The 12,178-nt window shown below is 46.8% G+C and overlaps 2 protein-coding genes across 2 annotated transcripts in view; one reads left to right on the top strand and one right to left on the bottom strand.

The window, feature by feature from the left end:
• The window catches only part of ATP5MF (ATP synthase membrane subunit f), a 616,357-nt gene that overhangs the window by 410,732 nt on the left and 193,447 nt on the right, over positions 1 to 12,178 (bottom strand). The gene's annotated exons all lie outside the window — the stretch shown is intronic.
• The window catches only part of LOC125928572 (myosin-16), a 62,409-nt gene continuing 61,239 nt past the window's right edge, over positions 11,009 to 12,178 (top strand). Inside the window, exon 1 of the mRNA XM_049639319.1 lies at positions 11,009 to 11,268. Coding sequence (XP_049495276.1) covers positions 11,059 to 11,268 — 210 coding nt within the window. The 5' untranslated portion in view covers positions 11,009 to 11,058. The remainder of the gene's footprint in view (positions 11,269 to 12,178) is intronic.

Below are 12,178 nucleotides of genomic sequence, written 5' to 3'. Positions count from 1 at the left end.
GTCCTCATTGAAAAAACTCCAGGCAACACTGATACGTTTAAAGAAGGTTTAACCAAAAAATCACCTGAAATTCTGCCTCTCAGGGCTAACCGGCATGATCATCTGGCTGAACATCCTTTCAAATAAACTCTTGGCACATCTGTTCACACAGGTGCCATTTTGCAAAAATGGCTTCAAGCTATTCTATAATCTTTCTTTAAAAAAAACAACAACAAACCCAACAGTATGCAGTGGGCTTTGTTGAATGCCAGTGAATATGAATTTACATTGTCAGTTTAAAAAATATTTATTGTAAGGGCGCCTGGGTGGCTCAGTTGGTTAAGTGTCATACTCTGGATCTCAGCTCAGGTCTTGATCTCAGGGTTGTGAGTTCAAGCCCCACGTTGGACTCCATGCCAGTCATGGAGCCTACTTAAAAAAAGAACATTCATTGTACCTTGATTTAACTTTGCTTACATGTACATAATTTATATTATTACTTGTATTCACTTTATTAACTAATCCCCTATGGATGGACATTTAAGTTGTTTCCAACGTTTTGTGGAAAGCCAGCTCAGAGCTGCCTGAGGAAGAGGGGAGGGAGAGGAGGAAAGGAGGAAAGGAGGCAGGGAGAAGGGAGGGAAGAAGGAAGGATGACCCTTGAGCTTCTAAAGAGGGCTGAGGCGGGAGCCTGGGGCTGGGCGGTGCCTGAGGAGAGGCAGCTCTGGGTCTAAGGCTGGAGGTAAATGCCAGAAGCCTCAGGCCTGTATCAGTGGCTTTTCCAGATCAGAGGGTTCCAGAGCCTGAATCACTCTAGGGCTGTGGGTCCAGCCCCATCAGCCTAACAATAACCACACACTCAAACTGTGTGGAATGTGGAGCTGGAACCGAGAGATGGCAATGAGATGCACCCCTTAGGGGGCAGGGATCAGGCTGCTAAGGACACAAACCCTGCAGATACCTGCAGAAGCAGGCTGAGGAACACGGAGGCATTATAAATATATTCCAATTCCGTTCCGTCTCCTCCCAACTCCAGCCCCAAACCAGGCTATCAGAACTCACGGCTCCAACCCTTGACCTTGCTCAGAGGAGCCCAACATCCTCCATGGAAGCATCACAGGAGATAAGCAGAATTAGATGGAAGTAGAATCTCTTGGCGTCTCCATCCTGTGTCATTTGGGCAGACCCTTAATAGGTAGGTAGTGTATTCCCACTTGAAAGCATTTTCAAGACAAGCCAGAGGCTAAGAGAAAATATTTACAGAATACATATCCAACAATGCTTTTGTATCTAGAATATATAAAGAATTCTTCTTTTTTTAATGTTTATTTATTTGAGAGAGAGAGAGAGAGAGAGAGAGAGAGAGACAGACAGAGCACCAGCAGGGGAGGGGCAGAGAGAAAGGGAGACACAGAATCTGAAGCAGGCTCCAGGCTCTGAGCTGTCAGCACAGAGCCTGATACGGGGCTCGAACCCATGAACCATGAGATCATGACCTGAGCCGAAGTCGGACCCTCAACTAAGCCACCCAGGCACCTCAATATATAAAGAATTCTTAAAATTCAATATAAAACAAACAAACAAAACATGGGCAAAAGATCTGAATGGATACCTCACCAAAGAAGATATGTGGGTAGTAAATAAGCATGTGAAAATATGTTCAACATCAGGGGCACCTAGGTGACTCAGTTGGTTAAGTGACTAACTTCAGCTCAGATCATGATCTTACCATTTGTGAGTTTGAGCCCCACATCGGGGTCTCTGCTGTCAGTGCAAAGCCTGCTTTGGATTTTCTGTCTCCCTCTCTCTCTCTCTCTCTCTGCCCCTCTCCACATTCTCTCTCTCAAAAATAAATATTAAAAAAAAAGAGAGAAAGAAAATATGCTCAACACCATTCATTGGTGATGATTAGTTAAAAGTTTAAGAAAGCATTTTCAAGTCCATAATCCCACTTGATCATTTCATCAATTCTGTGAGATTAATAGTCATTATTATTATTATTATTCCCATTTCATAGTGGAAAAAATAATGGCTCATGGAGCTTAAGTGACCTGCCCAAGGACAGAACTGAGACTCAAAGCCATGGAACTCTTTCCACTTGGGAGTTTTCTGCGATCTAAGAATGTTCTAGAAGCAAGCACTTAGTATCTGATTGGATAAGGTCACACTTTTCATTTCAAGCAGGGAGAGAAAACCACGCCAGACCCACATACCCCCCACCTTCATGGATAGACAGGCTGACCTTGTAAGCCTAAGTAGGACTTAGAACAGGGCCTTCCCCTCTGGGTGCCTAGGAACATATGGAGCAAGTGACTGTTGAATGTCCAATAGCACAGCCTCTCTTAGGCTGGAACACCTACCATGTGGACCTTCCACAGCTGGCTCTTTGCTTCATAGAAAGGGGACCTGTTCCAGGAGCAGTTGGTTCCCAGCCCAGGGCCTGGCACACACGGGAGGAAATCTGTAGCTTTGACTTCCTGGTCCTGGATCTGGACAAGGGTGTGATTTTCTTCAACATACCTTGACTGAGAACTCGGTTGCACCTGAGTTTCTGGGTCCTGGTCCTGGCACTGGGGGCAGCAGGGGGAAGGCCTCATAGGGCACTGAGGTTGGGGGTCCTCAGGCAGAAGGAACAGTGGGCACAGGGTTGATCAGGTGCCATTCTTCCACCTTTATCTGCTGTATCTCCTCTGCCCTCCCCAGTCCGTCTCCCATTATAGCACTTAGTACCGTGTTTTCGCACCAGAGGCCAAGGGGCAACAGTGCAAAGCCCTCGAAGGCAGAGAAAGTATCTAACTAATTGTCTATCATTGCTAGGGTAGAGCAAAGAACTTAGCCCAGAGCTCACAGAACTGGCAGAAGGAAGGAAGGCGGGGGAGAGGTTGACGCATAAGGGCCAACGGCCCTATTTCCTAAGCCAGCCCTTTGGGGGCAGGGCCCAGCTCTTTGTGTGTCTAAGTCCAAGGGTTTCTGGATGTAGATGCCAAGAATAATTCCTATCTCAGCTGCCACCCGAACACAGTATTGTGCTTCGAGTCATTGTTCCCACCATATGGTTCCAACTTTCATTCATACAACAAATATTTATCTATCATCTCATAGATGCCAGGTACTGTACATCTATGAACTCACTTAATTCTTAGAACAAACCTCTTTAGTAATTGCCACTACCATCCCCATTTTACAGACAAGAAAATGGAGGCTTGGAGAGGTCACAGAGCTAGTAAGGGGCACTCTCAGAAAATCTGGTTTTAGAGTCCTGTTTTTGACCAGCATACTCTACTGCCTTCCAGGCCAAGTCTCTGCCCTCACCACACTTACATTCTATGAGGGAAAGAGCCCAGAAATCATCTAATGGATCCAAAATGCCCTCTTGAGAGTGATAAGTGCTAGAAAGAAAAATAAAGCCGTGTCTCAGACGCTGACTCACTGTGTGTCTTTGGGCAAATTGCCTCACCTCTCTGAGTCTCTGTCTTTTTCATCTGCTAAAAGCAGGACCTTACTCATCTGCCCCACCCACCTTCCCAGGTCTTTGGAAAGATCCAAATGAGCTAATGGACACAGGAGCCCTTTGTCTTAATTGAATCGATAACAACCCATGACTCCAGGGAAATTTTTTCCCCTAGGGGATCTAAGTCAGCTTGCTTTCTATAGAAAGGCATAACCAAACTTCCCCCATATATCTTTATGAGCCAGATAATTCCAAGTCCAGTGCTATTCTTACTGTATTTCTAAAAGCAGAGAGCATCGCGTGTCCCCACCTACTCTTGGGAGGTACTAGTCACCTGACAGTTGCTTCGGGGGCCCTCCCCCAACCAAGCACTCTTACTGAAATGGAACTTTCTGGAACACTGACCACTAAAAAAGTCCCCAGTGAGAAGCTCAAACCATGAGAGACCAAGGGGCAGGTGCTAGATACCCTATGGTTGCTCCAGATCCGTTTGCCACCTTGCCTCATGTTGCAGGAGGCTGACCTCCCCCAGCTGCCTCCCCAAGTCCCTGCTCTCTGGCTTCTGGTTGGGTGGGTCTGGTTGAGCAGTAGCCGGGCCTCTGAGGACCTCATTTTTCCCACAACCATATCTGGGGGGTGGTGGCTTTCTCGATGTCTCTCTACCCACTGTCAGTTCCCCTTAACCCTGGCCCACCTTAGCCAGTAGTCTCTCTATTAAACCCCAGGCTGAGTGTGCAGTGTGCTCTCCCCTGCTGGGGCCTGGACTGAACAGTAAGAGACTGTAGGAATAAGCTGGAAGCATCCCTGCTTTGGTTGGGGCATTCCAAGGATGCACTCCAGGCCCCGGCTCCCCGCCACCAGCCCCCCGCTACCAGCCCCTCGCAGCCTCTCCTGGATAACTATCTTCAAAGGCCCCGGGGGAGGGTGGGACGTGGGGAGGCCTCGTCCCTTGCTCCACCCAAAGATGGTCCACTTACATATGTTGACAAACCAGACTTCTGTACAAAGATCTGCCAATTCAAATTTCTGCCACTGGGCACCTGGGTAGCTTAGTCAGTTGAGCGTCAGACTCTTGGTGTCGGCTCAGGTCATGATCCCACAGCTTCGTGGGTTCCAGCCAGTGCAGAGCCTGCTTGGGATTCATTCTCTCTCTCTCTCTCTCTCTCTCTCTCTCTCTCTCTCTCTCCTCTCTCTGTCCCTCCCCTACTTGCACTGTCTCTGTCTCTTCAAATAAATAAACTTAAACAACAAAGTTCTAAAGAAATTGAAAACAACTCTGTCAGGTGATCAGAATTTGGTTGGAATGGCACCTCAGCAACATCAATAACAGCCATGCTTGGAGGTGTCTCAGCCAAACTCTTATTTTACCTTTGGGGAAACTGAGGCCCAGCATGGGAGAAGGGTGTCAAGTATTCGGGCAGAGCAGGTGCTAATAAAGTTTCCATGTCATAATTGCTTATTAATACAATTCTTCATCGATGGATTCTAGTTTTCGGAACACAATAACAACGCCACAGGAATCAGCTGATAAAAGGGAAGTGTCTGCAAAATGTTAAAATGTATTAAATTAAAAGTTATTTGATTACCGGGGCACTTGGGTGGCTCAGTCATTTGGGTGTCCTACTTCAGCTCAGGTCATGATCTCACAGTTCGTGGGTTCGGGCCCCACGTCGGGCTCTGTGCTGACAGCTCAGAGCCTCGAGCCCACTTCCAATTCTGTGTCTCCCTCTCTCTCTGCCCCTCCCCCCGCTTTCTCTCTCTCAAAAATAAATAAACATTAAAAACATTGAAAAAAAAAAGTTCTTTGATTACCACAGTAATGTAGCTTCTTCACAGGCCCAAACCCAGAGAAACAAAAAAGGAAATCAGTTCTGTGCTCAAGTAGGTTCCTTTTTCCTTTAAGAGTGAATTAAGGCATCTACAACCTAAATATAAAATCTAAAACCATACAACTCTTAGAAGAAAACATAGGGGCAAATCTTCATAACCTTGAATTTGGCAGTAGCTTCTTAAATATGAGGCCAGAAGCACACTCAACAAAAGAAAAAAAAAATAGATAAACTGGACTTTGTTAAAATTAACTTTCGTACATCAAAGGGCATTGTCAAGACATTGATCAAGCCTACAGAATGGGAGAAAATATTTGCAAATCATATATTTGATAAAGATCTAGTATCTAAAAATATATAAAGAGCTCTTATGACTCAACAACAGATAAGACAAATAACCCAATTAAAAATGAGCAAATGACTTGAATAGACATTTTTCCGAAGATATGCAAATGACCAAAAAGCACATGAAAAGATGCTCAACATCATTGGTCATTAGGGAAATATAGATAAAAACCACAGTGAGATACCACTTCACACCCACTAGGATGACCATAATTAAAAACAAAACAAAACAAACAAACAACAACAACAAAAAAGGAAAATAACAAGTGTTGGTGAGGATACAGAGAAGGTAAAATGATTCAGTCACTGTGGAAACAGGTGGTTCCTCAAAAAACTGAACACAGAATTACCAAACAATCCAGCAATTCTATTCCTAGGTAAATATGTATTTAATTTTTAAAATTAGTTTATTTCTGAGAGAGAGGGAGGGAGGGAGGGAGAGGAAAGGGCAGAGAGAGGGGGAGAGAATCCCAACCATGCTCTGCACTCAGCGTAGAGTCCAAAAAGGGGCTCAATCTCATGAACCGCGAGATCACCACCTGTGCCGAAATCAAGAGTCAGATGCTTAACCTACTGAGCCACCCGAGTGGCTCCTAGATAGATATATTTTTAAAAAACCGAAAACAGGCACTCAGACAAATAAATGTAACTATGTTCATAGCAGCACAATTCACAATAGCCAAAAGGTGAGAACAACCCAAATGTCCACCAATGGGTGAATGGATAAAGTATGGCAGATGCATACAATGGAATACTGTTCAGTCACAGAAAGGAGTCAAGTACTGATGTCTGCAACAAGGAGGGTGAACTTTGAAAACATGATGCTAAATGAAAGAGGCTAAGCCCAAGAGGTCACATGCCGCATGATTCCATTCACATGAAATACCGAGAATAGGTGAAACCACAAAGACAGAAAACAGCCTGGTGGTTGCCAGGGTTGGGGAGAGGCTGTTTAAAGGCTCCCAGGTTTCCTCAGGGGCTGATGAAAATGTTTTGAAACTAGACAGAGGTGGCGGTTGCACAACATGGTGAATGTACTCAATGCCATTGAGTTACTCGCTTAAAATGGTTACTTTTATGTTCTATTAATTTTTCTCAATTCGAAAAACAGTGACTGGGGGTGGAGAGAAGGGTGATGGCAGATGCCAGGAAGAAAGACCTCCAGACGCATGTTGCTTCCAGACTCAGAGACCATCTCTGACCTGGAGAAGGGTACAAAAGTCACTTAGAGTCCATTCTTCCCACTTTACAGGTGGGAAAGGCAAGCCCAGTGAGGGCAATGACCTGCTCAAGGTCACTAAGTGCATGAGAAGCCACGGAGGAACTGGGGACCACCGGGCTTTAGGACTCAAAGCTGGAGTCACATCATGATATCTCTGCTGGCCATGGTGGGCTGGAGGGGGCCTGTGGCCGTGAGCAAATGAGTGAAGTCCAAGCTCACATCGGCCTTCCAGGCTAATCATCAACCAGTTGGTTATCTGGGCTCATCCATGCCAAAGGCTTCAGATGACTCAACCCGGGTCTTCCTCCTTGAGAGTCGGCTCCCTCCATGAGCAGATTCCCAGCTTTAAGTGGAAAACACATTAGCCAGCTGTTCTATTTCTGCCCACCGCCCGCACCCCTGGGCTGAGGTCATCAGGTTCCCCACAAGGGCAATGGGAGGAAGGAGGATGTCCTAAAATTACAGCATTCACTGATCCCCCCTGAGGGACCCAGGAGCATTCAGTCAAACGCTGGAAGGTGAAGCCAGCTGAGCCACCAGAGCCCTGAGGGGGTTCTTTTCTTTTTTAAGGTTTTGCTGGCTCAGACCTGTTGGGCAGGTATAAAAGAGAATGGCCAGCCTCTGCTGGGCACCCAGTCTCTTCCAGTGCTGTCTCAGGTGGGTACCATGGGGGATGCGGGGGGAGATGGGAAAGGGGGAGGTGCGGGCTGCGGAGGGGCCACCTGAGGAAAGTGGGTGTAATGATGAGAGACTGGCAAAGGGGGATCAGGAGATGAGCATTTTTTGAGCACTGGTCTGCCCCAGGGGCTGCAGAGGGAGCACCTCCTTCAGTGTTCCAGGGGACATGAGGGTGAGGAGGCAGCTGCCGGGGGGTTCATGCCACATTCCACAGCGAGACAGGAGCCATGGGATTTGAACCTGGATCAGTCCCGTTCACTGTACCACCTGCCTTCCCTGCTCAGGGGTGGGGGAGGAAGAAGGTGCTGGGTTCATGTCGGGCTCAACCCCAGCCCTGTCCTTCTGTCCTTCCCACCCTCTGTAATGCATCTCTGCTCCCCCTCTCCCCTCCAGGACCCTTTCAGCCTCTGCATTCCTTGAGCTGAGTGTTTTCTATGTGCTTCATGATTTTAAAAAATGGGTCTTAGGGGCATCAGGTTGGCTCAGTCAGAAGAGCATGCAACTCTTGATCTTGGGATTGTGAGTTTGAGGCTCACATTGGGTGCAGAAATTACTTAAAAAATAAAAAAACCTAAAAAAATTTTTTTTTAATTAAAAAAAAAAAAAGACAGAAAAAGTGGGCTTAGTTATCAAGGATGCCTGGAAAGGGCTGTTGTCTGGGGGGACAGGAGTAGCTTGAATGTGCAGGGGGTGCCTGGGAGGTGAGCTCACAACTGAGCAAGAGGCTGGTAGCCACTGAGGGGGTGAGTGGTGTCCAAGGCCTGTACAGTCCTTGGGGCAGTGCCTGGTTCCAGGGGTCTGTGCCCCGGGCCACCAGGCCAGGACAATAGCCACGATATCTCAGCTTGTGGTTCATGGTAAAACCATGAAGGGTACACACACGTGCACGCTCACACACACACACACACACACACACACACACAGCCTCACTGGAATAAACAAAGGAGAATTTCTGGCCCTTCCTCCCAGATTAGAGCAATTTTAAAAGGCACCCAGTCCTAGTCTTAAAAGTGGTTCTGTTTTAACAACAAGTCTAATGAATTTTAATCTGACTTTGCTGATACTTGCAATTTCTTTTCATGTGGATTTTGGTCTCATTTCCCTGGTGACTTCCATCTGTGTTAAACAGAAGCAGGAAAATGAGGCAGCAAAAAGACAAAGAAATTGAGCCATCGGGGACAACAAATAACAAATGGAAGTCTATGTCGCACAATCCTCTCTTCCAGAAAGGGGGTGGGGGAGGCCCAAGGCAGCCACTGAACTGCCCAAGGTGACTTGTGGCAGAGCCCAGGGGGACCCAAGTGTCTTGGGTGCTGGACAAACTGCTGGAAGATATCAGGGACACAGAGGACTCTCAGCCCAGTGCTCCCCTGGATGGGACAGGACAGGTTAGGCAGGCTCTCTCCCTAGGCTCAGGGATCTTCAGTGGGAAAACAATTCCATCCTGATTTTCACATCCTTTGACTGAAATGTATCATCCCTTCCCCTTTATATTCTCAGTCACCCACACTTGTGACTTTGTCAGCAATGGAAATCACTGCTATTTTCATATCGCGGTACAATTGATGCAGAGAGCTCGAAAGACTGTCAGTTTCCATTGTTGCTTCAGAAATACAGTGGTTGTCAGAGCTGCGGTCAGATCGTGTAATTTGATGCATTAGTGAAGGATTACGTGGATTGCCGTATCACGCGTTGTTTACTATTTTGCTAATTATATTCTCATACCGTTTGTTTCCTTGGTGACCCTATGCATTGTACTACCTGAATTTAAAAGTGTGTCCAGTGGGAACACAGACATCACCGTCTGGCACAGGAGGCCCACCCTGCTGGCCTCATTATTTCCTGTGAAAGGGACCCACTTTGGGCTTGGGGAACCCAGGCTGCAAGCAGAACTCTCCAAGCTGGGCCCACAGAGAGGTGAGACTAGAAGGAAGTATCTGGCTTCACCGCCACCTCTTGCCTATCCTGGGTCAGCCACTTTTGGAAACACCAGGGCCCCAGACAGGAAAAGCTGGAGCTGCCTGGAGGATAGCTCTGGGCAGCAGGGGCCTGGGAGGCACAGTCCTGAGACCCTTCCATCTCCAGCTGGTTTATTTAGAGCTGGAGGCCATACTCAGCCTGGAGAACAGTGTTGCCTGTCAGAACCACACCCCTTCCCAAACTTTCAAGAAGGTTCTTCCCCTTCAAGACAAATTGGGATGCCCTGACTTCTCTCTTTGCTACCAGGAGTCCCCAGTTCTCCTCCCTCCTGATGGTTTGGTGAAATTGTCTAGATTTGGAGACCAAGAGGCCCCCACTTGACCCTAGGCTGGCCTTGTCTTAAGAGAGGTAATCATTGAATCTGGGCAATTATTCTGAACCGAGTGTTTGCTTAGCATCTGGTGAAGCCTGTAGACTTCAGTTCACATTAGTGTTTTACAATACATTTAGAAAAAAAAAAAAAAAAAACTACATAGGGTTACAAAGGAAACCCAATTGTATTAAAATACAGTTATCAAAATATTTAAAAGTCAATTTGTGATATAGTAATTAAAAGTACACTTCTGCATAAGTAGACTTAAATAGCAACTAACCGAGGGTCTAATAAAACCATAATTTCAAAGTTGAAATGAGGGTAAATACTATTTTGAGATGTCTGCAACCACGCTAAAATGAAAGGAGACTAGCTGTGCTTTCTGTTGGGGACAAACCCGACAGAAACTGTGTGACTGTGGTACTAATGTGGCTTGTGGCCTCTGCTCATACCTTAAGGGAAAGCGGAAACCAAGTAGTTATTGTTTTCCTGTCCCAATTTCATGGTTGAAATCCTTACTTTAAAAATTTTAAGGCTCTCATCTTCTCCTCCATAAAATGAGCTTCCTGATCCCTACCTCACAGCCCCAGTGTGAGGGGCATATGAGAGAGGCAGATACAGAAGTGTTTTGTGGTTGGTGGGGGGTAAGCAACTCTGTGGAGTTATTACCTCATTTCTTACTCTCAATTATTAAGACTTAATGGCACCAGGGCCCCTGGGTGGCTCATTGGTTAGGCGTCTGACTCTTGATTTTGGCTCATGTCACGATCTCACAGTTTGTGAGATCAAGTGAGTGAGATCAAGATCACACTCTCTTTCTCTCAAAATAAATAAACATTATAAAAAATTTTTGATATTTATTTATTTTTGAGAGAGATTGACAGAACGCAAGCAGGGGAGGGGTAGAGAGAATGGGAGACACAGAATCCCAAGCAGGCTCCAGGCTCTGAGCTGACAACACAGAGACAGATGTGGGGCTTGAACTCATGAGCTATGAGATCATGACCTGAGACGAAGTCAGACACTTAACTGACTGAGCCACCCAGGCACCCCATCAAAATAAAAAAATAAATAAAAATTAAAAAACCTAATGGCAGCAAGACACCCAAAGTGACATGAGAGAAGCAGCCCCATCTCTCAGGGCACTCGTTCCAGCCTACACATGAGCCTTGGTAAAGTGTCCTTGCTTTTCCTACAGCACCCTGGGAAGTCCTGGTTCCCTCCCTCGGTTCCTTCCCGCTCCTCCCTTAGCCAAGCCGCGATGCCTGGTGGATACAAAGGTGAATGTGGGGACGATGTGGACCCGATGCCCTTCCTGGCACCTCCCGAAAAGGAGAGGATAGAAGCCATGAACAAGCCCTATGACATCAAGAGGTCCTGCTGGGTCAAAGACGAGAAGGAGGGCTTCATCGCTGGGGAGATCCAGTCTGAACAGGGTGACCAGGTCACCGTAAAGACTGTCAACAACCAGGTGAGTGAGGAATAATCTCCAGGATGAAACTTTGGGAGTGGCAGACACCCAGGTGCTGCCGTCCATGCTTCTGCTCAAGAGGCAGAGTAGAAAGAAGAGTAGATATGTCTCTTGGGTCCTCTGTGCCGGGTACAAGTTCAGACTCAACTGCACTCAGACTGTGGCCCTGGGCAAGACACTTGCCCTCTCTGAGCTTTGACTCTCTCCCAATAGAGACTCCAACATGGTAGGGCACATGGAAGTACTTTATATGTTGCAATAGTCCATTTGTGCACCAGATCGTCAAGGGAGTTACTTACCTTCAAAGTCCCAAACGGTTTTCAAGTGAAGGAGTGAGGGGAAGCCATCAGCAGGTGCACTATGTGCCCGTGATGGTTTGAGGAGTGTGGGACAGGCCCAGAACACCCTGGCTGGCCCCGGGGGCTCTCCAGCTGTGTGAGCATAGATGGTGGCTTCAGATCCCCTTGCTGCATGGTGGCAGTGTGCTGGAGCTGGTTTGTCCTAGCTTGTGAGGACACAATGCTAAAACTCCAGGGGCTTTGCAGCTGCATATTAAACATTTAGCAGCTTGATATCAACCATGGAAGATGTATTTACACCATGGGAATTGACAAATGGTATAAATCAGGGATTTCTCCCCATCCCCACCCCCTGTATAGCTGGTTTACCAATACACCGCTCTCTCTGCTGTGTATGACATCACAGTCTCTCACAGTATCTCACTGTGTCTGACTGTGGGAGTGACTTGAGAGAATGGAAAGTTTGGTTAATTAAACACCTACCCTGCAGCAGACTCCCGGTGAGGCGCTGGACATTTTGTTTAATCCTTTCAAGAATCTTACGTAGTAGGATTTTAGGAGTTCCTATTTTGCAAAGATCAAGGAAACCCTAGGTAACTTGCCCATAGTCA

Source organism: Panthera uncia, chromosome E3 (assembly GCF_023721935.1).
Source record: "Panthera uncia isolate 11264 chromosome E3, Puncia_PCG_1.0, whole genome shotgun sequence".
Lineage (NCBI taxonomy): Eukaryota > Metazoa > Chordata > Mammalia > Carnivora > Felidae > Panthera > Panthera uncia.
The sequence above is the reverse complement of the archived record's forward strand: the minus strand, read 5'-3'. Positions and strand labels throughout refer to the sequence as shown.